At 47.3% G+C, this 27,053-nt stretch overlaps 1 protein-coding gene across 1 annotated transcript in view; it reads left to right on the forward strand.

The window, feature by feature from the left end:
- The window catches only part of NOVA2 (NOVA alternative splicing regulator 2), a 33,901-nt gene extending 7,312 nt beyond the window's left edge, over positions 1-26,589 (forward strand). Inside the window, exons 2-4 of the mRNA XM_032227341.1 lie at positions 13,964-14,107; positions 19,912-20,078; positions 25,281-26,589. Coding sequence (XP_032083232.1) covers positions 13,964-14,107; positions 19,912-20,078; positions 25,281-26,297 — 1,328 coding nt within the window. The 3' untranslated portion in view covers positions 26,298-26,589. The remainder of the gene's footprint in view (positions 1-13,963; positions 14,108-19,911; positions 20,079-25,280) is intronic.
- Positions 26,590-27,053: the final 464 nt, after the last annotated feature.

Below are 27,053 nucleotides of genomic sequence, written 5' to 3' on the forward strand. Positions count from 1 at the left end.
CCCGATAATATTTCTGACAAACGGCAGTCCAGTCTCTTCTTGAAAGCTTAAGAGAAGACATTGGGTGGAAGGAGGCCCCCAGAGTTAGCAAGCTATCATTCAAACGCAGGGCAGAATAGAGTAAGCTTTGGCTGCAGCTCAGGAAGAAGTTGGGCTGGAAGAGTTTAGGTGGTTGGAAGGCCAACTGGCAGGGATGCTGATGATGTTACCTAGTTTGGTCATGAAACATCTGCAAGAAAACCAGCAAGCTCAGAGAGCACCAAGGACCCCTCACATCAATCCTGACCTACAAATATTCTCCTTTATAGGGATGTGATGAATTTTACTTGAGAGGAAGTTGGTTTGACGTAGGTGATGGCAGATGTTGACGTTGGTGATGGCAGATGTTGATGTTGGAAATGGTTGGACTTGGTGGATGGGCCTAACTGGACTTGGTGATACCCAAGGTCCTTCCAACTGTAAACATGATAGATTAATATAAGAATTGTAATGCTCAAAAAACCCAAAGGGGACAATGCTAGTTTAAATCCCAGAATTCTTAGCAGCCGCCTTGCTGGTTGAAGACTTCTGGGAATTGAAGTCCACAGACCAGTGCTTACCAAACCTGAGTAAATTATCCAAAATGGGCTAAAAGTGGTTTTTATGAAACAAGGACATTTTAACTGAGTTCAAAGATTATCAGGGTCTTACGGTGTCACGCAACCTCGGCCACTTTAAGACGGGTGGACTTCAACTCCCAGAATTCTACGCTGGCTGGAGAATTCTGGGAGTTGAAGTCCACACGTCTTAAAAGTGCCCGAGTTTAAAGAATCGCAGGATGAAAGGGTTTGGGAATAGATCAAATACCAACAAAGAGGCTGTTTTACGAAATCTCAAGCTATCCGATTTGTGATTGTTACCGATTTGCTTTGGCCACGATTCTCAAAGATGGAACCAAAGGGGAAAATAACGGCTAACCAGCCTATCGATCTCAAATATAGATTTCACGCAGCGCCTTGAACTCTCAGAAATCTTTGGCACTCGCTGGGCAGGTCCCTCCTGAGGTTGGTGTCAGTGTTTCTAACAATAGCTTCTTGTGATCGGTGAATTTCAGGGACACAACCTTGTGGTTTTTCTGGCAGCAATTTGGACGCTCGTTTCGGAGAGGATTGTGATCTCCCAGTGGTGGGTTTTCCTGGTGCTCTCCCCCTACAGGTAGTCCTCGACTTACATCCATTCATGTTCGAAATTACAACAGCGCTGAAAAAAGTGACGTAGATTTTTCACACTTACGACCGCTGCAGCAGCCCCTCTGTCACATGATCCAAATTCAGACGGTTGGCATCTGGTTCATCTTTATGACGGTTGCAGTGTCCCCGGCGGTCACACGATCCCTTTTTGCGAAGCAAAGTCAACAGGGAAGCCCGATTCACTTAATAACCGTGTAACCAACTTAACCGTTGCAGTGATTCTCTTAACAGCAGTGGCAAGAAAAGTCATAAAGTGGGGCAAAACTCACTTAACAAACTTCTCACGTAGCAATATAAATTTTGGGCTCAATTGTGGTCGTAAATCGAGGACTACCTGTATTCCCCACTTCAGATCTCGGGGTCAAAGAGAGAGAGAGAGAACCCTAAGGTTCTTGACCCTTAGCATTGCCCAAGACATGATTCAGAGGTGCCCATCATAACGCCCAGCAGTCTCTCCACGGCGTCTCAAGAAGTCAAGATGGAATATTGGACCATTCCCAGTGAACACACTCAACAAGATTGTGCGAATGACACGGATTATGCAATCTGCAAGGGCCACACCATCTCCTCACCTCCTCGGCAAGGAAATGACCTCATCTCAAAATAGGCCCCTTAACTATTGGCCCAAAGGTGCTTTTGCAAGAGGCAGATGGGCTTTCAGGTTTTTCTCTGAAGGCATTTCGCTTCTCATCCAAGAAGCTTCTTTGGCTCTGACCGGATGGTGGGGAAGGGAAGGATTGATACTCCTTGCAGACAGCTGGCCCTTTGCATCCTTTGAGAGAGTCCTCGAGACAACCTGGGGGTTTCTCTGTGTCTTCAGGGTCACCTGAGTGTTGCCAAAAGGCGTGGAGCCACCTTTGAATTGTTGAAAGGACTGTGTTGTAGACTGGAGATAGATGATATCCCCCCCCCCCAATTGAGACAGCGCTGTTCAATCTTTATAGATGGCCTCTTTGATCCCTCTTTCAAAGCAGAGATCCTCTCTGACCAAAATGTGGACTTTGCTGTCTTTAAAAAAAAAAAAAGGCTTTTGTCTTTCAAATGCAGACGGACCACTGGTTCTAGTCCTGATGGGTTTGTTCCCCTCTGTCGTGCCACGTGGTTACGAGGTGGCTGTTTTGTTTCCCCAATATACAGATCTGCAAAGGGCTCCCTGCATATACAGTTGGCGCCCGGGTGTTTTATGCTCAGCCACCCTGAGCTTCTGCCGTATTCTTGGGTTTGAAGTGTGGCTTCAGCCAGAGCTGAAGAAGCTTCTTCAGACGAGAAGCCAAACGTCTTCCAAGAAAAACCAGGAAGTCCCGTTGCCTCTTGAACAAGGACCTTTGGACTGAGAATCTCCGTAGACCTTAACTGTTGGGTCGATCTCTGCTGGTTGATCTCTCCAGCCAGTTCAGAGCAGACTTCGCTGGGATAATCTGGGCTCTTTGCCTTCAACCTGGTGGTTTTCCTCCGGCTGTTGCCAGAATCCAGAAAGGCCGGAAGAATCTTCTCGGGTCGGGCAGATGGAAGGGTCCGCAGGTCCAGTTGGCGTGCCCGGGGAGGGTGTTGGTCCTGCCGCCTTCCGATCGGTCGGAGGTTTATTAGGATGGGCCATTTCATTTGTGCAAAGTAATCGTCCTCAATCGATCTCGCCTTGCCCCGGTTGATGGGTTTTGCAGAGCAGGCCCTCGTCTTTAGCCTCGCTGATGGTCCGGGGGGCAGGGGAGAGGGACTTGCCGTGGGCATGCCAGGATGCCTGTGGAGGATGCTGAGATCATGGTGAGCAAGAGATGGTGGCCGTGAAATTAATAAGGCCCCTTAAGCCGATTTGTCGGGCAATGCGGGAAACGGGACACACAGGATTGTTTGAAGCTGCAGTTTAGCTCGCTCATCTCCTCAAGCAGCGTTTTTCAACCTTGGCAAAATTAAAAGTGGATGGACTTCAATTCCCAGAATTCCCCAGCCAGCTGTAGCTGGCTGGGGAATTCTGGGAGTTGAAGTCCACAAGTCTTAATCTTGCCAAGGTGGGAATCCTCGGATTTAGAGAAATCACCCAGATTTTAGTTCCTGGCTCCAAATCCAGAGTGTCCAGCCCTGGAAACATTAAGATGGATGGACTTCAGTTCCCAGTCATCCTGGCTGGGGAATTCTGGGAGTTGAAGTCCACAAGCTTTAAGTTAACCTTGCCAAAGTGGGGAAGCCAGACATTAAAAGCTGGGTGATCAACAGACAGAATGAAAGAGAAGCTAAAAACTACAAGAGAAAGCAATTGGAAGCCAGAAGGCAGAACTAAAAGCTGGATGATGAAGAGGGAGAAGAATTATTTTTAGAGCTCAAGGTCACCCAGCCACATTGAGTTGGGAGGGGGGGAGGTCAAGACTTTCTCCCCAGTTATAATTAAATGGAGAGGGCCATTTGGCAGACACTCCTAATATTAAGGAGAAGCCTTGAAATGGAATTACTTCCATTTCAAGAGGACGGTTTTCTGATTCACCCGGGGTGACACCTGGCAGGGTGTGAAGGGTGGAGGGGGGGGTGTCTTTATTTTTTATTATTTATTTATATCCCGTCTTTTATTATTTTTGCAAAAAACTCAAGGCAGTGAATATAACCGACACAGCTTCCCCCTATTTTTCCCACGACGACAATCCTTCCCATTTCCATGAGTCAGGCAGGACTAGAACTCACACTCTCCTAGTGATTGGCCCAAAGTCACTCGGTTAATTTCCATGCCTAATGCAGGACTAGAACTCACAGTCCCCTAGTGTTTGGCCCAAAGTCACTCTGTTGATTTCCATGCCTGTCTCCTGGTGATTGGTCCATTGGTTTTCCTGGATTTGAACTCATGGTCCCTTGCTTTCTAGCATGGTGTCTTAACCACACCTAGTCCAATGTTTTGGGAGGCCTGAAAAGTTACAAAGGAGCGGGGGGGGGGGGGGGGCTGGGGCGGAGAGAGAAGAAATTTCTCTTGGCTGATCAGCTTGGGCTCCAAGACGGATCTAATGACTTAGCTGCTTTAATCCACCTGAGGGAGGGAATCCTTTTAAGTGGATTTGGACGGAAGATCCCTCCGCTTAGAGAAATCCTCACGGGAACCTCCTGGGGGTGTCAAGACAGGAGGGAGGCCAAGAGGTCCAAGAATAGATGTGGTTACGTTCAGCCATGGGTTCCACATTTTGTTACCACCGGTTTGTTGCGCCCGCCTGTTTCACACATGCCCCTTCCGCGCATGCACCCAGCCTTACTGCATGTGCTTTGATCGCGCGCGCGCCTTCAGCACATACACCCGCCCTCCAAAATGTGCCTAAATAGAGCTGGGGCGGATGGGCAATTTCCCCTACCAGTTTGGTTGAATCAGTCCGAACCGGCTGAATTCCACCTCTGGTTACGTTTCCCCCGATCTCCTTCACGAGAAGCCGCTTTCCTTGCCAAGTGGCCCATTCACCAAATAATAATATGAATAAAAACAGATTGTAACTATGCAGCAGAGTCTCTCGAAATATTCCTCAAAGCCAAAGGTTTCTCAGCCTCGGCGACTTTAAGATACAGGGAATCCTCGACTTACGACCTCAAGGGAGCCCAAAATGTATGTTTGCAAAGTGAGAAATGTATGAAGTGAGTTTTGCTCCGTTTTACGACTTTTCTTGCCACGTTTGTTAAGCGAACCTCTGCCAAGTTTAAATGAGTCGCCCGGTTGTTCCGTGAACCTGGCTTCCCCCACTGACCTCACTTGCCAGAAGGTTGCAAAGGGGCATCACTGCAACCGTCATTAATATGAAGCAGTTGCCAAGTATCCAAATGTAAATATGTAAATAAGTATCCATCCTAAGTTGTGAATGTTGTGATCTTTTAATGTTGTCTTGTTTTTGTATATCCTTCCCTTCCCCCTTTTTTACTTGTAAGCCGCCTTGAGTCTCTTTGAGAGTGCAAATTAAATAAATAAATAAAATAAATCCCGTGACCATGGGGATGCGACGGTCACAAGTGTGAAAAATAGTCATGTCCTTTTGTCCCCAGGGCCATTGTAACTTTGAACAGTCACTAAATGAACTGTTGTAAGTCAAGGACCATCTGTACCTGTCAACGTGAGTGTCTCTCTAAATCTCCAGAATCTGAAGAAGCTTCTTGGATGAGAAGCGAAACCTCTTCAAAGAAAAACAGAAAGTGCAGTTGCCTCTTGAAAAAAAAAAAGCAGCTTTGGGACTCTGAATCTCTTGCATACCTCTGTGTGTGTGTGTATTTGTGTGTGTGTTTGTGTGTGTGTGTGTGTTTGTTTGTTTGTTTGTGGTGCAGTATAGGAAATACTATATTTTCCACAATATTTGTACCTTAATTGCTTAATAATCGCGACACAGCTCTAAAACCTACAGTTTGCATTTGCTCAAAGCAATCCAGGAAGCGGATTTAAAGATTGCTTGCTTTTAAATTGGGCCACATGGTAGTTAACCCAAGTTTCTGCAAACGGTTTAAACGACGTCATCCGGAGGGAGGGACGCCCCAGGGGAGTGACCCCTTTGAAGGCTACGGTCAAGCAGGAGAGAAGCTGCGATGGGGGCATTTGTTGGCAACAATCCTTAGTAAGGATTGATGCGATGGAGTGGGAGGAGAGAAAACGAGGAACACCAGAACTAATACAGACATTATTAAGAAAGCTGGCTGGGGAATTCTGGGAGTTGGAATTCACACATGCTGGCTGGGGAATTCTGGGAGTTGAAATCCGTGCGTGCTTCCTGGGCAATTGTGGGAATTGAAATCTGTACATGCTGACTGGGGCATTCTGAGACTAGCAGTCTATACAGGCTAACTGGAGAATTCTGGGAATTAAAGTCTGTGCATGCTTACTGAGGAATTCTAGGACTGACATCCGTGCGTGCTGGCTGGGGGATTCTGGGATTTGAAGTACTGCTTTCTGATTGAATACTAGTCTTACATACACTAAACCTGCTTAACTGAACCGACCCCCTTTTAACATCTGTGGATCGGGACCCACCGCCCTTTGTCTGTCTCTAGAAGCGTCGTCAGCTGAAATCCAATATTCACATTTAGGGTTCAGGATTGTCCTTTCCGACGGTGTTTGCTTTGCAAACCCCACCAACCCTTCTCCTTTTGTAGGGGGAGCCATGTGTGTGGCCACAATTCCTGGGCCCAGCTTCAAAAACAAACATCTGAAAGAGAAAGGACCAGCTTCTTAAGGTAACCAAGGGCAACCAAAAGCATCTTTTAAAGAAACCCAGTTATTTTCCAGGAAGTAAACAGAACATCTGTTATTTTCAACTCCCAGGCTCCAAAAGAGAGAAAAAAAAGTCCGGTTAGACACTGGTGACTTTTCCGTATTACTGAGTTATGCCTAGATCAAGGGGTCTTGTGGACTTCAACTCCCAAAATTCCCCAGCCAGCCATGCTGCCTTAAGCATCAAAGCCAGTTGGGTAACTCTGGGTCAACCACCAGGAGATGGGGAATTCTAGTCCCAATAATAGCTGGTTGAGTGACTCTGGGTCAATCACCAGGAGATGGGGAATTCTAGTCCCAATGATAGCTAGTTGAACAACTCTGGGCCATCCACCAGGAGACAATAAGTTCTAGTCCCACCTTAAGCATGGTAATAGGACTAGAACTCCCAAGAGGTGAGAGTTCGAGTCCTGTTTTAGGCATGGAAGCCCAGCTGGGTGACTTTGGACCAATCACCAGAAGGTGGTGAGTTCTGGTCTTGTTTTAGGTATGAAAGCTAGCTGGGTTAACTTTGGGCCAATCCCACCCACTCAGCCCAACCCACCTCACAGGGCTGTTGTTGTGTGCAAAACATGAGAACAAAGGCATATTAGTTATGTTTGTCACCTTAAGTTATTTGCCAAAACAATAAAGGTAGATTTTTTAAAAAAAATAAAAGGCATTTTCATAAGATTGTGGGAATAAGATTCGAAAGTCTTCTGAAAAAAGAGGGGTATTTTTAGGCCAATGTTCTCAAAATCCAGAGTGAAAGGGGAGTATCTAGAGCAGGCTGGGGAATGCTGGGAGTTGAAGTCTACAAGTCTTAAAAGTTGCCAAGGTTGGACAGCCCTGCGCTAGATCCTCTCCATTCACTCTGGATTTTGAGAATTTTTTCTGCCCTGAAGTTTTGGAGCATAGCAAGAATTCAGGTTGGCTGACCCTGCAAGCAGCGGACTTGATGGATCCGTTTCGTTGTCGGCAAGCGCACTTCCTTTTACGCAAAGTTATTTCAGGCAGGAGCCCCGTGCTGCAAGCATTCCAATAAATTCTGGATTGCGGCAAAGGACAAATTTGCTTTGCTTTGCCTGCAAACCATCTCTTGTCAGCCGGTTCTCTAGGGTGCACCCAATCTCTAAGCTCCGTTTGTGCAAATCGTTTAACTCCATCGGTTAAAGGCCTCCCGGCCGTACCCTTGCACTGTTGGGAAGTCTGGATAATTTTAATCTTGGGTGTGTCTCTGTAGTAGCTGGGCTTGTACTTCCGTTTCACTATATTCCGGGGATCCAGTTTACGATCCAGTTCTGCAAAGACTTGGATTAGGTTAAGTTTATTTTTTTATCAAGAATTAGGACCGCTTGATAAAGCCTTAGTTAAGGGAGGCCACACCCGGAATCCTACATCCAGTTTTGGTCATCCCATTGCAAAAGAAAGATGTTGAAAATTTGGAAAAAGTGCAGAGAAGAGCTACTAAGATGATTAAAGGCCTGGAGACAAAAACATAGAGAATGGTTGCAAGAACTGGGCAGTCTAGAGAAGAGAAGGTGGCATGATCTCAATAGTCCAATACCAAGAAGAGGGGGGGGGGGTCAACTTATTCTCCAAAGCCCCAGAAGGCCTGACGAGAAACAATGGATGGAAACTCACCAAGGAGAGGAGCAACTTGGAATTAAGGAGAAAACTTCCTGACAGTGAGAACAATCATCCAGTGGAACAGCTCGCCACCAGAAGTTGTGGGTGTTCCATCACTGGAGGTTTTCAAGAAAGACAGCCACCTGTCTAAAATTGTATCAATTCTCCTGCTTGAGCAGGAGGAGGTTGGTCTAGAAGACCCCACAAGGTCCCTTCCGGCTCAGTTCGGAATTTGCAATTTAGTCTTGTGGAGTTTAAAAGTTCCCACTTCCTAGAGGTGCTTTGAGCAGGAGTCTCCAACCTTGGCAATTTTAAGCCTTGGCGGCCTTCAACTCCCAGAATTCCCCAGCCGGCTATATAGTTGGCAGGGGGAATTCTGGGAGTTGAAGTCCACTAGTCTTAAAGTTGCCCAGATTGGACGCCCCTGAGTTAGAGGGAATTAAATCAGCTCGTGTTTAGTTTCTGACTCCAAATTAGGAGTGTTTAAGCCTAGCAACGTTAAGACTTGTGGACTTCAACTCCCAGAATTCCCCAGCCAGCCCCAGCTGGGGCTGGCTGGGGAATTCTGGGAGTTGAAGTCCACAAGTCTTAATCTTGCCAAGGTAGGAATCCCCGGATTTAGAGGAAACTAAATCGCCCAACTTTTAGTTCCTGACTCCAGAGTGTCCACCCTGGCAACATTAAGGTGGATGGCCTTCAATTCCCAGTCATCCTGACTGGGGAATTCTGGGAATTGAAGTTCACAAGTCTTCACCTTGCCAAGGTTGGAGGCCACTGCTTTAAAGGGTTTTCCATCAAAGGATCCCATCTGTCGCTGTTTTTCTTCTATCCTGAACAATCCCTGAAGAGATCCATGGGGAACCTCACCTTGTCCTCTGTGGTCACCAAGGAAAGCAGGGCAAGGGGCTCGGTTGTGCTGTGGGGTTTTTGTTTTTTAAAAGTGGGGTGGGGGAGGATAGAGAAGGTGTGTTTGTGTGCATGTGCGAACGAGGGATCTGCTCTCTCCCTCTCTCTCAATGAAAGGCTTTCGTTTAGCAACGGAGGATTGCACCCGGGGGAGTGGTGGGAGCAGGTCCCATGTCCTTCTCACCAGCTCTGCCATCGCCTCTTCCCCCAGCATAGGTGAGAGAGAGGCAGGGGAAGAAGTAGGTCATCCTCCCCCTCCTGGAGTAAGCTCCGTGCAAGAGCCACCCCTCCGTTCGGGTCAGGTAAAAATAGATAACTCCTGAGCGAAAGTGAAGGGACGGATTTGGAGTGCCGGATAAGAGAGCAGACTTTCTCCCCCGCGCGCCCGTTGCGCCGCTCGCCATATGCTTCCCCGGACAAGCGCCAAAGCTGATTTAATTTTCTGTTGTCGTTGTGATGTGTGTGTGTGTGTTGAGAGGGGATTGTAAGCCGGAGGGATGGAGAGAAGTCATCTGCTTATAGACTCCACAGGTGCCTTGAACTGCGAGGTGGGCGCCAAAGCATTTGATGATCCTCAGAAATACAATACAATACAATAGCAGAGTTGGAAGGGACCTTGGAGGTCTTCTAGTCCAACCCCCTGCCTAGGCAGGAAACCCTATACCGTTTCAGACAAATGGCTATCCAACATCTTCTGAAAGACTTCCAGTGTTGGGGCCTTCACAACTTCTGGAGGCAACTTCTGTTCCACTGATTAATTGTTCTAACTATCAGGAAATTTCTCCTTAGTTCTAAGTTGCTTCTCTCCTTGATTAGTTTCCCCCCATTGCTTCTTGTTCTGCCCTCAGGTGCTCTGGAGAATAGCTTGACTCCCTCTTCTTTGTTGCAGCCCCTGAGATATTGGAAGACTGCTATCATGTCTCCCTTACTCCTTCTTTCCATTAAAGTAGACCTACCCAGTTCCTGCAACCATTCTCCATATGTTTTAGTCTCCAGCCCCCTAATCATCTTTGTTGCTCTTCTCTGCACGCTTTCCAGAGTCTCTGAAAGAGAATCAAATCCAGAGAAATAGAGGTCCTTGGCTTACGACCACAATTCACCCCCACATTTTGGTGGCCGAGGGAGTTTTGGTGACCTTTCCGGTCGTTAAGTGAATCGCCGCAGGCGTTAAGTTAGCAACACGGTTGTTTGGAGATATCGGGCTCCCCCATGGACTTGGCTCGGCTGAAGGTCGCCAAAGGAGATCACCTGACCACCCCCGGGATACTGCGACCGTCATAAACACGAGTCGATTGCCAAGCATGTGAATTTCGATCGGAGGTTGATCACGCGACCACAGGGATGCTGTGTGAAAAAAAACGGTTGTAAGTCCCTTTTTTTTAATGCCGTTGCAACGTCGAACGGTTCCTTGGCAAATGGTCGTAAGTCAAGGACTCGCCTGTGTTCAAGAATGCCACTCGACAGTTTCGGGATCCCGTGAGCTGCATTCTTCCTTCTCTAATCTGAGTCACGTCCATTTAGGCCAGGCGTCTGCGACCTTGGCAGCTTTAAGCCTGGTCCGCCAGGCTTAAAGTTGGCAAGGTCACAGAGCCCTGATTTAGGCAATCAAAAGAATAGATAAAGTGGAAGCAATTTTCTCCACCAACTATATCCAAATATCTGGAAAGGCTTGAGCTAAGGAGTCAGCGCAAAGCTCAGTGTCAAAGGAATATTTTAAGCACAGCCCTGGAGACTGGTGGCTTAGCATGCTCGTCCTAGCTCAGGTGGCTTGAGTCGCTCGACGAAATCCTAACGGCGGCCTCCTCCTCCTTCTTCTCCTCCTTTTCCTTCTTCTTCTTCTCCTCCTCCTCCTCTTCCTTCTCCTCCTCCTCCTCTCTTCCTTCTCCTCCTCCTCTTCCTTCTCCTCCTCCTCCTCTTCCTTCTCCTCCTCCTCCTCCTCCTCCTCTTCCTTCTTCTTCTCCTCCTCCTCCTCCTCTTCCTCCTCCTCCTCCTCCTCTTCCTTCTCCTCCTCCTCCTCCTCCTCCTCCTCCTCCTCCTCTTCATTCTCCTCCTCCTCCTCCTCTTCCTTCTCCTCCTCCTCCTCCTCCTCTTCCTTCTTCTTCTTCTCCTCCTCCTCCTCCTCTTCCTCCTCCTCCTCCTCCTCTTCCTTCTCCTCCTCCTCCTCTCTTCCTTCTCCTCCTCCTCTTCCTTCTCCTCCTCCTCCTCTTCCTTCTCCTCCTCCTCTTTTTCTCTCTCCTTAAACTCTCATTTTGAGCAGACAGAGCCAATTCGATTATGCCCCTGATTATTAAATTACAGCAAGGCCACTTTGCTTCAAACCTGCCATTTCAGGATTGTTGGGTTTTGGTTTTTTTCCCCCTCTGGTGCTGGAAATAGCTGCAGACCTTCTGGATTGCAAGGCTAGGATGAATGAAACAGCCCCATTCACACAAGCCGCAGAAATTTGGGGCTCCGTTGTGGCCGTAACCCGAGGACTTCCCGTGCAGAATCGCTGGCATCGGAAAAAGGAATCTCACTTTTGCAAGCAGAGTCCAGGTTTCCAGTTTCTGTTGCCGAAGACGGAGAATGGCCTCCGCGTTTTTAAAATTTGGGCATGGCAGCCTGCAAAAAAAAATGGGGAAGGGTCTCCTCTCCATCCCAACCAGGGGTGCTACAATCATCCTGCGCTCCCCGATTTGCCCCCTTGGAAGTATTCTTTGCTTGGGCAAAAAACGTCTGCAGAAGTTTTGGGTGGGATGTTTTGAAGCAACAGATTCTATTCTATTCCTATTCCTATTCCCATTCCCATTCCCATTCCCATTCCCATTCCTATTCCTATTCCTATTCCTATTCCTATTCCTATTCTGCAAAGAAGAAGCAATGGATGGAAATTAATTGAGGAGAGAAGCAACCTAGAACTGAGGAGAAATGTTCCAACAGTGAGAACAATTAATCAGTGGAACTACTTGCCTCCAGAAGTTGTGGCTGCTCCAACATTGGAGGCTGCTCCAACATTGGAGGTTTTCAGGCAAATGGACTACCATTTGCCTGAAAACAGCATAGGGTCTCCTGCTTGAGCAGGGGGTTGGACTAGAAGACCTCCAGGACCCCTTCCAACTCAGTTATCCTATGATTCTGACTGTTGTACCCATTGTATTTATATGGTGCTGGATTGTGTGTAGCTTTTAGTTGTTAATTAGGGTGTTGATGGCTATTAAGTTGTTGATTGTTGTTGTAGCTTCAGGGCTGAGTTGGAGAATTAAGGTAGTTGTGGAATGGGCTCGTCCCCGGAGAATGTGATTTAGCTTTTCTGCAGAATAATTTATTTGTAGTTTGATGCTGGGGTTACGGTTATGGAGGAAAGATATTGGATTAAGAGAAGACCTCACCTCTCCTTGTGTGTATCTCGATCCCTTCTTCTCCCCCGTCTTTTAATTGTAAAAAATATTGTTGTTGTTGTTGCTATTTATTCTTTTCATGTTTTCTGGCTTTGAGTGTTTCCAAGCAGCCCAGAATCGCCTCTAGTCTAATAAATGCTTAGAAAGGAACAAAAAGACTAGATCCCAGCTGCAGCTTCCGGCCCTCTTATCACCCTTTGCCCTTCTCCTCTGAAAGTTACACAAAATGACACAATTCCTTGACGGGCCTCAAGGCTAAACACCACAATGCAGGGAGTCCTCGAGTTACGACCACCATTTGAGCTTGAAATATCCCTTGCTATCCAAGAGGGTGGTGAGGGGAGTTTTGCTCCATTTTACAACCTCGCTTGCCACAGTGGATCACTGCAGTTGCTAAGTTAGGAACCTGGTTGTTAAGTGAATCTGGCTTCCCCGTTGACTCTGCATGTCATCCTGGGACATGGCAACCATCGCAAATGCAGGCAGTCCTCGATTTACAACAGTTCATTTAGTGACCAAAGTTTCAACGGCACTGAAAAAAGCGACGTAGGGCCATTGGTCACAATTACGACCTACAGTCACATGGTCCAAATTCACACACCTGGCAACTGACTCGCATTTATGACCGTTGCAGTGTCCCTGGGGTCACGAGATCTACTTTGGCGACCTTTGGACAGGCAAAGAATCTGGGAAGCCAGGTTCCCTTAACAAACGGATTACTAATTTAATAACTGCAGTGATTCACTTAGCGACTGTGCCAAGAAACTTCGTAAAATGGGGCAAGACTCACTTAACAAAAAAATGTCTCCCTTAATGAAAGACATTTGGGGCTGGATTGTGGTCATAAGTCGAGGATTACCTGTATGAACCAGTTGCCAAGCATCCAAATTTGGGAATCATGGGAACGTTACAAGGATGGCATGTACGAAAAGAGGTCATAAGTCACTTTTTTCAGTGCCCTTGTAACGTTGGTCACTAAGTGAACTGTCATAAGTCGAGGATTAGCTGTCATTGTTTCGCAGGTTCATCGTAGCCGGAGAAAGTGATGGCTTTCACTCGATCGGGAATTCTTTTTTTCTCTCCAGAAATTTTTTGTTTTCTTACATACCATTTTAAGTATACATTCACATAATTCTTCTTCTTCTTCTTTACATTTATCATTCTTGTACATTTGTTATTTCATTTAATAGGTTGTAATATACAGTTTGGGTTGCTTTATTTATCATCCCTTCTGCCTGTTGTAACACCACCTTATTTTCCCCTTTTTTTCCTCTTCCTCCCTCCTCTCCTTTCCCTTCCTTCTTCCCTTACCTTTCACCTACTCCTACTCTTACTCTTCCCCTTCCTAACCTCTCTCCTTCTCTTCCTCTCCCTTCCCTCCTCCTCTCCTTACTTCTTTCTTCTTTCCCCCATCTTCCTGTCCTTCTCTCCTCCTTTCTCCCTTTCTTTTTCTATTGTTGTAGGTGTCTCTTTCAGTTTATGTTTCCTTGGGATGGTATTTCCGCAAACCCAGATATAATTTGGTATCATTTCTTACTCCCTTACCTTCGCTAATCTATTTTAACTATGTTTTTCGATCGGGGATTCTTGCGATGCCTCACCAAGTTTTGTTTCTCTTTCCTTTCCCGCAGAAGACGGCGAGTACTTCCTGAAGGTCTTGATTCCCAGCTATGCCGCCGGATCCATCATCGGCAAAGGGGGCCAAACCATCGTCCAGTTGCAGAAGGAAACCGGAGCCACCATTAAGCTCTCCAAATCCAAGGATTTCTATCCAGGTGAGTGGACCGGTCCGCCTTTCTCTAGCCATGCACAGAGGAGAGGCGTAAAAATAGGTATTATTTTGCTCCCAGGATACGCTTTAATTTTTTTCCTGAATATTGTGGGGCGCTTGGTACGTTTCTGGATTGAATATTGACTCCACAATGGAGTACAAGCTAGTCCTCGGCTTACGACCACAATTGAGCAATTCCCCCAGCCAGCACGCTAGCAAACTTGAAAATGTGTGGACTTCAACTCCCAGAATTCCCCAGCTGGCTAGGGAATTGTGGGAATTGAAGTCCACTTATCTTAAAGTGGCCAAAGTTGAGGAACAACTGACTGCAAGACTTGCTGCATTGCTGCTTGAGCCCTGCATGGGCTGTGAAGCCTCATCTTGCAGAGGCCTGATGGGAGTTGGTCCCAAAGCCCCCCCAGAGGACTTCAAATCCCAGAATTCCCCAGCCAGCATGTTGGTAAACTTTAAGGCGCATGGACTTCCAACTGCTAATTGTCTTAGTTGGCTGGGGAATTCTGGGAGTTGAAGTCCCCGGGTCTTAAAGGGTGAGAAACACTGACTAGGTGCTATATTCTCACCTTGGCGATTTTAAGTCCTGTGGACTTCAATTCCCAGAATCCCCCAGCCAGCACAGCTGGCTGGGGAATTCTGGGAATTGAAGTCCATAGGACTTAAAGTCGCCAAGGTTGAGAAACACTGGACTAGGTGCTGTATTTCCGCTTGAGGCTGTGACGCCTCATCTTGCAGAGGCACGATGGGAGTTGTAGTTCCAAATCCCCCAGAGGTTTCTCAACAGGGAAAAGAAAGTCAGGGTCTCTCTACTCCCCCCACTCATGACCTGGGTGGGGAGAGAGAGAGAGAGAGAGCGCACCTGGGTCATCCATCAAGACTCAGCCCCCAGGTCTGGAGGTGTCTGATGAGGAAGAGGAGGAAGAGCTGGGCCCAGTGCCTGACAGAAGGCAGAGAGGAGAGGAGAATAGTGTTTGGGGTCAGAAAAGAAGGGGCGGGGGGCATGGAAGAGCAAGGCCAGGCTGCAGGGAGGCCCGGCGGAACATGCCCGTCCCTTCCCCTGCCCTCTCTTTTTGGGTCCCTTTAATCCCAGCTGGGATTGAAGGACACACAACCTTCAGCCGGGGCAGCTCCGCTAAGCCGCTTTGCCTTCTCAACCCCTGATGGCTGGTTTAGAGAGGCTGGGAAATCCTCCTGATGCAAAAAATAAAATTAAATAAAAAATTTAAAAAAGGATGCTTGGGCGGACGAGAGAGAGAGAGAGAGGAGAGAGAGAAATCGGCCTGGATGGTGTTGCCATGGCGATGGGGAGCAGGTGCCCTATTTGGCCGGCAGCTTCCGGGAGGGAGCCCCCCCCTCCCTTCCCTCCCCTCCCCTTTTCCTCCTAAGGGGAAGGGAACCCGTCTCTATTCGACAGGATTTGGCAGCTGTGGAAACGGAGCGGGAAGAAGAGGCAGAGCCAGGTGCCCTTGAGGGCGCCTGGTGCTTCGGGGGGCATTTGAAAAAAAAAAAAAAAAGCTCCCCGCCTTTGCTAAAATCTCGGCCTGGCGTTGTGCGGGTGGGGGGAATTAATCCAGGGGGGGGCTGCTCCTGTCCTGCGCCCCGGGCAATCCGGCTGACCAATCCAGCGGTTTGCAGCAGCTCCTTCTGCCGGCTGGGCCTTCTCTGAAGACGGAAGGGCAGCTTCTGGTGCCAGCCGGAGGGTTGGCGAGGGTGGCAGGCCTGGGCAGGGGAATGGCAGAAAGCTAGATGCAAAGGAAGAGATCCAAGTTCAGGAGGACGGGGAGGGAGAGCGCTAGGCTGGTTTTTCCCGCCTCAGAAACCTCTCGGGGGGGGCTTTGGGACTACAATTCCCATCATCCCCCTGCAAGAGGAGGCTTCCCAGCCTCAGCACAGCTCAAGCAGACATTCAGGCAGCCCTTGACTTTCTTTAGTGTCAGTTCAAAGTTACCACGGCACCGAAAAAAATGACTTAGGGCCATTTTTCACACTTACGACTGTTGTGGCAAACCCAAGGTCACTTGATCTGAATTCAGGCACTTGGGAACCGACTCATATTTATGACGGTCGCTGCGTTCCGGGATCACGTGGTCCACTTCTGCAACTTTCTGACCAGCAGAGTCAACGGGGAAGGCGGATTCCCTTAACAGCCGTCGACAAACGCAGTGATTCGCTTAACAACCGTGAGAAGAAAATGCGTACAATGGGTCAAAACCCGCTTAACAAAGTTTTCACTTCGCAACGTAAATTTTGGGCTCCGTTGTGGCCATAACCCGAGGACTTCCCGTGCAGAATCGCTGGCATCGGAAAAAGGAATCTCACTTTTGCAAGCAAGAGTCCAGATTTCCAGTTTCCGTTGCCGAAGACGGAGAATGGCCTCCGCGTTTTTAAAATCTGGGCGTGGCAGCCTGCAAAAACAAATGGGGAGGGGTCTCCTCTCCATCCCAACCAGGGGTGCTACAATCATCCTGCGCTCCCCGATTTGCCCCCCTTGGAAGTATTCTTTGCTTGGGCAAAAAAAACCTCTGCAGAAGTTTGCGTGGAATGTTTTGAAGCAACAGAGTTTTTGGGGTAGCGGAAAGGAAACAGGAAGGGCTGGTTGGGCGGGGCAGGACTGGCCGGCGTGGGGGGGGGCGAAACGGATTGAATGGCAGGAAACGGGCCTGATGATAAGGTGACGGGCAGGACACGGGCTGGGAGGCTGCACTTAAGGGATGGGGAGGCCTGGAGCCGATTGGGAATGATTTGAAGCCGATGAAGGACGGTTGCGGGGATTGGGTACAGCCAGTCTAGAGAAAAGAACGGCTGGGGGAGGACAGGACAGCAGCCTTCCAGTATTTGAGGGGCTGCCCCAAAGAAGAGGGGGGTCAATGTGTTTTCCAAAGCACCAGAAAGCAGGACTAGAAACAATGGATGGAAACTTAACCAAGGAGAGAAGCAACCTTGAATTAAGAAGAAACGTCCTGACATTAAGGACAATGAACCAGTGGAACAGCTTGCCACTAGAAGTTGTAGGTGTTCCAACACTGGAGGGTTTAAAGAAGAGACTGGACAGCCCCTTGTCTGAAATGGGAGAGGGTCTCCTGCTTGAGAGGGGGCTGGACTAGAAAACCTCCAAGGTCTCTTCTAGATTCTATTCTATTTCTATTATTTCTATTTCTATTTCTATTTCTATTTCTATTATTTCTATTTCTATTTCTATTTCTATTTCTATTTCTATTTCTATTTCTATTTCTATTTCTATTATTTCTATTTCTATTTCTATTCTATTCTATTTCTATTTCTATTCTATTTTATTCTGTTCTATTTCTATTCTATTTTATTCTATTCTCTATGCTTAGCTATTTTCTACTTTCTATTTTCTATCATTTTCTATTATTTTCCATTATTTTCTATTCTATTTCTATTCTATTTCTATTTTATTTCTATTCTATTTCTATTTTATTCTATTTATATTATATTATATTATATTTCTATTCTATTCTATTTCTATTCTATTCTTTATGCTATTCTATTTTCTACTTTATCCTTTCTATTATTTTCTATCATTTTCTATTATTTTCCATTATTTTCTATTCTATTTCTATTTCTATTCTATTTCTATTTTATTATATTTCTATTATATTATATTATATTATATTATATTATATTATATTATATTATATTTCTATTATATTCTATTTCTATTCTATTCTCTTTGCTATTCTATTTTCTACTTTCTACTTTCTATCATTTTCTATCATTTTCTATTATTTTCCATTATCTTCTATTCTAATTCTATTCTCTAGTCCAGTCCAGTCTAAGGAGAGAAGCAGCCTTGAATGAAGGAGGAACTTAATTCTACCAGGGAGGGAGGACAATGAACGGTGGGACCCCGTCTCAAGGGTGGGAGGGGTCTCTGCCTTAATTCCAGAGGTGCCAAGAAGCACATTCTGCACATGCTCAGGGACACACCCACCAGGGCAGCTTCTCATCAACCAAGAGGGCCTCCCCCCTTCCAACAGAAGATGCTGTGGATGGATTCCAATATGGGGTGGGGGGCTTTGTCTCCTCCCCAAATGCCTCTTTTTCACACCTCCCCCAAAGCCGGCTTTGGATGAGACCCCCCCTCCCCTCCAAGGCCACGTGGGCAAAGTGGTCCCCTCTTTTCATCATCCTCTGGTTGCCTTGGCGATAGCCTCCTCCCCTCCCCCACCAAGCTGCCTCCTTTTTGACAATGAGGGGGTGCCGGTTGCCGTGGCAATGGGCCCTGGAGGCCAGCCGCCATGGATTGGGAGGTGGCGGAGGGCGGGGAGAGCCGCCGTGGGTTGCCATGGCAATCGCAAGCCGGGGAAGAGAAGCTGAGGATGCGGGACCCATCTTGGGGTTGGGGGAGGTTGAGTGGGGGCAAGCAATTTGTTGGAGGGTTCAGTCTTCTAGACATCCTTATCTCCTCCTCCTCTTCTGCCTTCTTTCCTTTCCTTCCTTTCTCTCCTCCTCCTGCTTTTCTTTTTCTCCTTTTGTCTTTCCTTTTCTTCCTCCCTCCCTCCTCCTTTTCCTTTTTTCCTTCCTTTCTTCCTTCCTTCCTTCCTTCTTTCTCCTTCCTTCTCTTTCTCCTACCTTCTCCTTCTCCCACCTTCCTTCCTTCTCCTTCCTTCTTCCCTCTCTTCCTTTCTCTGTTCCCTCCCTCCTTCACCTTCTCCTTCCCTCCTTCTCCCCCCTCCTTCCCCCAAGCAAACTGCAATCCTTCCGTGCTGCAACCTCTTTCTGTTGCCCCCCCCAAAGCCGCATTTCCCCTTCAGAGCCGTCCTTCCCTTCTCTCTGCTCCTTCCCTGTTTCCCTTCCCCGAAGCTGACTCTCAAAGCCCCTGCTTTGCATGCCCAAAGTCCTGGCAAGGTTGGCATCATCGCCTCTAAATAACAACCGGGCCACACGGGGGGAACCAGAACGGCAGTGGGCAGGGCCACGGTGCCAACTGGGCAGGGCCATGTCATTCCAAGGGCAAAGACTTTGGACGGAAGGACCCCGGGAGTGTTTGGCTTGGCGTTTTGAACTCGGGTGTCAACACAGTCAAAGAAAAGGGAATCCCGATAAAAATAAATGTTAGGCTATTTTGTCTTTCCTACACAAAATGGAAGGCAGACAAGCTGGACCATCAAATTTGGAGGGGGGGGGGTGTCCCTAAAAACAGGATGGGGGTCCAGAAACCTCGGACTCCTTATTTGCAAGAAGTGGGATCGGGGAAAACTCTTTCTTGTTGCAAGATCCCTGAATCCAGAATCCTGCGGGACGGATCCAGCGAGCAGCTCCTCTTCCGGAATGCCTTCCATTCTTTGCTCCAAATTTTATTCACAGCTAATCCTCGACTTACGACTCTAATCCCCCCCACCATTTCCATTGGTAAGCAAGACAGCTGCCATGAGCTTTGCCCCATTTCACCACCTTTCTCGTCACGGTTGTTATGTGAATCTCTGTGGTCGTAAAGTTAGTCACACCGTTTCAATCTGGTTTTTGCTTGTCAGAAGCGGATCACATAACCCCGGGACACTGCCACCGTCATAAATACGAGTCACTTGCCGAGAGGCTGAGTTCTAACTACATGACCAGGGGGATGCCGCAACAGTCGTAAGTGCGAGAGATGGCCACAAATCACTTTTTTTCAGCACCGCCGTTCCTTCCAACGGTTACTCAATGAACCGTTGTAAATCAAGGACGGCCTGTATTACATTTCTATGCTGCCCATAGGAATTTGTGGTCGCTTGTCACTCCAAGCCGAGTCCCAATTTAAAATGTGATTCCCCCCCCCCCTCCACGCAGGGACGACCGAGCGGGTATGCCTGGTGCAAGGCACAGCCGAAGCCCTCAATGCCGTCCACAACTTCATTGCCGAGAAAGTCCGAGAAATCCCCCAGTCGGTGGTGAAACCCGAGTCCGTCAATATCCTGCAGCCACAGACCACCATGAATCCCGATCGAGCCAAGCAGGTGAGTATTTCGTACTGGTGGGGTTTTTTCATTTACTGGTGGGAAAATGTATAGTTTTGGGAAAGAAAAAAGAGATTAGAGCGAAGGGCATTTCGCTTAATTTGTCCCAAATCTGAGGCTCTTCAAATAGATTAAGACCAGAGGTTTTTTTTTAAAAATTTGGCGACTTTAAGATGAGTGGACTTCAACTCCCAGAATTCTGGCTGGCTGGCTGGGGGATTCTGGGAGTTGAAGTCCACCCATCTTACAGTTCATTAGCATCCTGGCTGGGGAATTCTGGGAGTTGAAGTCCACCCATCTTAAAGTTGCCAAATTTTAAAAACCCCGGATGAGCCCACAATTCCCATCATCCCCAGAGCAGCAAAATTCAAGGAGTGTAATCCAATGCATTTAGATGCTATTAGATTCTGCCACAGCATTATTATTTGAGAAAGATTTTATATATATATATAGGCTCCTGTTACCTTACCAATCCATTGGTTGCAAAATATTGGAAGTCTAAAAGTTAAGCAGATGCTTCTGAAAATCTCCACCCGAAACGTTACGAAGGCTTTTCATCACCTCTCATTTTCATTCAGTTTTTCCCGAGCGCCGAACATTCAGACTGTGTGCTATTTTTTACCATTTTGCTGGTACAGCCGAGAGTCACCTGGGAGACGTAGTGCTTATTTTGGTCTTTAATTGATGATTAAACATTGCAGAGGGCTGTCAAACTAGACTTCTATTATTTGCTACGTTTGAAAGGGGATCTAAATTCAGGCCCAGCACATGGACTGACAGTCAGGCTCTTTTCAAATACCAATTCCAATGGATTCTTTCTGAAAGATATTTAAAACAGTTCTCCATTTCTCCTGCATGGAAAACCTGGGCCTGTTACATTTCAGCAATGCATATTTTGATTTTATTGATTAAATTTATAAGCCACCCACCTCGCTATCTGAGAGTGATTCTGAGCAAGTTACAGTGCAATAAAATAAGAATATAAAAACGCATTTATCAGTGTAGAAACACTTAAAATTACAGGAAATCAAGAGAGGAAAAGAATAAAAACACATCAGAATATCTCCTCTCTCAAAATAAAACCTTAAAAAGTTGCCTCAACTGCCACATGGGTGGCCAATATGTTTGATAAACAAATAAAAATAAAATAAATCAACAAAAAAGGCAAAAACACAGCTTGCCTTCTGATTAAACAAATAAACAGCCCCAAACCAATTCATGCTTTTATAGAAAAGGAGCTGCTTAGAGAAAGATCTGCATTTTTTTTATTACCAGAAGAAAATGTTTTGAAAAAGTATGAGGTGGCCTCTTTGTCTCTTTTCTTTCTCTCTCTCTCTCTTTCTCTCTGTCTTTCTCTTTCTCTCTTTCTGTCCCTTCCTTTTCCTTTCTCTCTTTTTCTTTCTCTCTGTCTCATTTCCTTTTTCTTTCTCTCTTTCTCTTTCTCTCTTTCTCTCTGTCTCTCTTCCTTTTGCTTTCTCTCTTTCTCTTTTTCACTTTCTTTTTCTCTCTTTCTTTCTTTCTCTCTCTCTCGCCATTCAATCTTCATGTACACAGAAGGGATTGGATCACAGGTCTGCATTGTCCCTGGATTGTGCCGTTGCCATGACAGCCAGTTGTGGGTTGTGGCGACACGCCAGGCACAAAGATGATGCCACATTTATACAGGAGGCAGGAATGTGGTACAGAAGTCACTTTATCTGCCCGTCTGGATAGATGTGGGAAGAGAGAAAGTGTTTCTTAAAGGCATCCTTGACTCCTAAAAATACCCTTCCTTTCTCAGGCTTTGCAACCTTCTCCCCACATTCTTATGAAAATGCCCTTTTAAAACATATTTTTAAATCCTGCCTTTATTATTTTTGGAAATAACTCAAGGCTACAAATGTAATGAAATACTCCTTCATTATCATGTTTTTCTCACAACAACAACAACAACAACAGCCTTGTGAGGTGGCCTGGGCTGAGAACCCCATTGGGATTGACCCAAAGTTATCCAGCTGGCTTTCAAGTCAACGGGGAAGTCAGATTCACTTAACAACCATGTTACTTAACAGCTGCCGTGATTCCCTTAACACACTGTGGCAAGCAAAATCATAAAATGGAGCAAAACTCACTTAATGGATTTTTCACTTAGCAAGATAAATTTGGGATTCAATTGTGGCCATGAGTCAAGGCCTACTTGTATGCACTCCAATCTCCAGAGCCAACAGCATTATCAAAGAAACACACATAAGCACCCACAAACACACAATCTTGTTCAAGGCCCCATTTCATTATATCTGAACCCTAGCAGCCTAACTTACTCCCAATATACGTCGAGGGCCTTCCGATGTAAACCCGTGTACGTTCAGCTGTTCAGGCAGAGGAACCGCCCAAACTCCTCGCGTGCCTGCTTGTCTTCCAAATTCACCATCCCGGGCAACAACCAAACAGCCAAGGCGAGCTTCTAGTCCTCATGCATAATTCACATTTCCCCCCTCCTTGTCGGGAAAGGGCACATGAGGTTCCGGCTATAAGTAGAACAAGTTTTGCTTTCCTCTCATGTGTGCATTTGGGCGTGTGTGTGTGTGTGTGTGTGTACGCTCAGACAGAGATTTCACTTTCTATCACATCTAAGATGGAACGCCTGGAGCCTAAACATGTCAAAACTCCCCTTGTCCCTCCGTTGAAAGGTTCACAAGGCGGCCCAACCCAGAATTGTCCTAAATCTTGATGGTTTCAATGGAAGGAGAATGATGCTGTCCGTGGTGCTGAAGGCAGCTTTGCTATTAGGGCTGTTTGGCAATTAGAGAAGAATATAGGATGATTTTTTTTTTTTAAATTTAAAAAAAGGGGAACGGGGAGGAAGAAAATTAATGGGTCTCCATTGTCTGTGGTTTATTTTATATGACTTTTTAACTTGCCCCTGACAAGACAAGTCAAAGCCTTAGTAAGGCCACACTTGGAATACTGTGTCCAGTTTTGGTTCACCTCACTATAAAAAAAAGATGCGGAGACTCTAGAACAGTGTTTCTCAACCTTGGCAACTTGAAGATGTCTGGACGTCAACTCCCAGAATTCCCCAGCCAGCGAATGCTGGGAGTTGAAGTCCAGACATCTTCAAGTTGCCACGGTTGAGAAACACTGCTGTAGAAAGAGTGCAGAGAAGAGCAACCAGGATGACGAGGGGACCGGAGGCTAAAACATACGACAAACGGTTGCAGGAATTGGGCATGGCTGGTTTAGTGAAGAGAAGAACCAAGGGAGGCAGGATAGCAGCCTTCCAATATTTGAGGGGCTGCCCCAGAGAGGAAGGGGGTCAAGCTGTTTTCCAAAGCCCCTGTAAGGCCAGACAAGGAATAATGGATGGAAACTGGCCAAGGAGAGATTCGACCTAGAAAGGAGGAGGAATTTCCTGACGGTGAGAACAATCAACCCATGGAAGAGAAGTTGCTTCCGGAAGTTGTGGGAGCTTCATCCCTGGAAGCTTTCAAGAAGAGACTGGACGCCATCTGTTAGAAATGGTGTAGGGTCTCTTCTTTGGCCAGGGGGTAGGACTAGATGACCTACAAGGTCCCTTCCAACTCTGTTAATATCAGGGGTGGGTTGCTGCTGGTTTCACTACTGGTCTGCAACCTGTGCGCTGTTCAGTGTAAATTGTTCTTCGTGCATGCACAGAACAATTTGCAGTGAACTGTGCACACGCAGTCACTATAATCCAAAATGGCAGCAGCCCGGCAGCAGCGAGGGAACCGGTTCAGGGGCATGGCAGGCCTGGGTCGCTGCCGGTCTGCACCCCAGGCCCGCTACCGGTTCGGCTGAACTGGGAACAACCAAACTCTGGTTAATATCTTTAAAAAAAAACCTGGTTGAATTGGATTGCAGAGGAGTTTAGAAGCAGTACAGGTAATTGTTCAATGTCACAATGGCAACTGAAAAAGGGACTTATGACCATTTTCACACTTATGACCGTTGCTGCGTCCATGAGGTCACGTGATCAAAATTTGGATTCTTGGCGAGAGACTCCTAGTTATGAACGGTTGCAGCGTCCCAGGAGGGCTTGATATGATCCCCTTTTGCAACCTCCTGACAAGCAAAGTCAGCGGGAAGCCAGATTCATTTAACAGCCATACTACTGCAGTGATTCACTTAACAGCAGTGGCAAGCAAGGTTGTAAAACGGGGCAAATCTCACTTAATGTCTCACTTAGCGATATAAATTTTGGGCTCAACTGTGGTCGTAAGTCGAGGATTACCTGTAGAACCCTAAATCTGTGTCAATTAAACATAATTGCTATGCAGGGGGGGGGGGGTTGGCATGAAATTGTCCTGATGAGTAACTAGGTCAGAAACAACATAATCCCATTGTTTTTATTAGGGATGATATCAGAAAAATGTGATAAGAAAAGTATGTGTTTAATATCACATGTCTTAATAGCAGCGAGGATTACCTTCGTGCAATATTGGAAAAACGAAGAAACACTGCAAGATGGAGAGATAATTAGGAAGGTATTAGATTGTGCAGAAATGGATAGGCTGACATTGAAAATTAAACAGAAAGAAGATATAGAATATCATCAAATCTGGAAATTATTTTACCAGTGTTTGGAAAAAAAGGGGAGGGGAGGGGAGTAAGAATGGACCCTGTATTGCTAAAGCAAATTAAATACCCAGACAACACAATGTTCATTAAACACTACGAAATGTATCTTATTTTTCGGAGTATAAGGCGCAGCTTTTTCCCCCCTAAAAGAGCGTGGAAGTGTTGGTGCGTCTTGTACACTGAATACATCCATTTTTGGCCTCCCAAAGCCCCCCCCCACCCCCCGCATCCCATTTTTGTAAAAAATGGTTGAAAAATTGGCCATTTTTTGCAAAAATTGGGGTGTTTTGGCCTTCCCCAACCCTCCAGAAGCACTGGGGCATTTTTCCCTTCCCCCAGCCCTGCTAAAGCCTGCAGAGTGTTCCTGGAGGCCGAGGAGGAGAAAAACCTTTTTTTCTTACTTACTTCTTTGAAATCTTGGTGCGTCTTATACACCGGTGTTTCTTATAGTCTGAAAAATATGGTAATTAATAGAAAATTAATAACATTTTTTTAAAAAAGTGACATCATCCCAGTTTAGCTGAGTTTAGCACGATACGCCATCATGTGGGATGTAGAAGTGGGCTAGAAGAAGCTACAATCCGAAATCAATGCTCTCCCTTTCCTTTCCCCCCCCAAATTCAGGCTAAGGTGATTGTCCCAAACAGCACGGCTGGGCTGATCATCGGCAAAGGTGGCGCCACTGTCAAAGCCATCATGGAGCAGTCCGGAGCTTGGGTGCAGCTGAGCCAGAAACCCGAAGGCATCAACCTCCAGGAACGCGTGGTGACCATCAGCGGTGAACCCGAACAGATCCACAAGGCCGTCGACATCATCGTCCAGAAGATCCAGGAGGATCCGCAGAGCAGCAGCTGCCTCAACATCAGCTACGCCAACATTACTGGCCCGGTGGCCAACTCAAACCCAACCGGATCGCCCTACGCCAACTCTACAGACGTTCTACCAGCGGCTGCTGCGGCTGCCACCGCTTCAGGCTTGTTGGGCCACACCAGCCTGGCCGGGGTTGGCGCTTTCCCGGCTGCCCTGCCAGGTTTTTCCGGCAGCGACCTCTTGGCTATCAGCACAGCGCTCAACACCTTAGCGAGTTACGGATACAACACCAATTCTTTGGGGCTCGGCCTCAATTCAGCCGCCGCTTCCGGGGTCCTGGCCGCGGTGGCCGCCGGAGCCAACCCAGCAGCCGCGGCCGCTGCTAACCTCTTAGCTTCGTACGCCAACGAAGCTTCTACGAGTACCACGGCCCCAGCCGGTGCAGTTGGCGCCTTCACCTTGGGCTCTTTAGCAGCAGCCACCGGGGCGGCCAACGGCTACTTAGGGACCGCCTCCCCATTGGTGGCCAGCTCCTTCCTAGCCACTGAGAAGCTAGTGGAAAGCGCAAAAGATATGGTGGAGATCGCGGTGCCGGAAAACCTAGTCGGTGCCATTTTGGGCAAAGGCGGGAAGACGTTGGTCGAGTATCAGGAGCTGACGGGGGCCCGCATCCAGATTTCCAAAAAGGGGGAATTTATTCCAGGTACCAGGAACCGTAAAGTCACCATCACCGGCACGCCAGCCGCCACCCAAGCCGCGCAATATCTCATCAGCCAGCGAGTAACGTACGAGCAAGGAGTCCGGGCCACCAACCCACAGAAAGTGGGATAGGAGGAGGCCAAAGAGAAGGCTTGGGGAGGGGAGGAATCGGTTCAATCAGCCCTTTAATCGTGAAAAGTGGTAACCGCCATGACCCCGGCCCCTGCCCAGTGCCCATCCTCTCTGCCATACACAAACACACATACAGACACACAGACACACAGATACACAGAGCCCCCTCCGTTTGGGATTCAGCCCATCATATTCTGCCGGACGTTTATTTCACCAACGGTGTGGCCTGAATGTGTATATATTTCTCTCTCTCTCTCGGTCTCTCTACCTATCTATATATATATATACTTGGCGACGTTTTCTTTTCTTTTTTTTCAGTTGATGGATTTGAATAGAAAAAAAAAAAGATTTTTTAAAAAAGAAAACCGTCCTCTTTCTTTCCCTCTCGGTTTCTGGGTCTCCGAACAATTCCGATGGAGCAAGGACCAACCTCTCTGGCTTTCTTTCCCCCACCCCTCTCTCTCCAGGAGAGGGTAGAGCAGCTTCAGGATCTCCCGGGGGGGGGAGGGGGCTCTCCGTGCCCTTCTCCATGCCCACCTGAAGCTTTGATCCCAGGTAGATGACCAGGTGGGGTCTTGGGAAGGAAACGGGGAAGGAGTTAGGGCCGGACCGGATGCGCGACGTGATTCCTGCCGTGATGTATTCCGCTTCTCTCGCGGAGCGAAACGGGTTTGCGCTTCTGAGTCGCGTTGTTCGCCCTGGAGGAAGCTGAGCTGGAGGAAGGGGAGGCTGGGGAGTAACAACCTTGTTCCGTGG

The sequence above is a fragment of the Thamnophis elegans genome, chromosome 12 (assembly GCF_009769535.1).
Source record: "Thamnophis elegans isolate rThaEle1 chromosome 12, rThaEle1.pri, whole genome shotgun sequence".
NCBI lineage: Eukaryota > Metazoa > Chordata > Lepidosauria > Squamata > Colubridae > Thamnophis > Thamnophis elegans.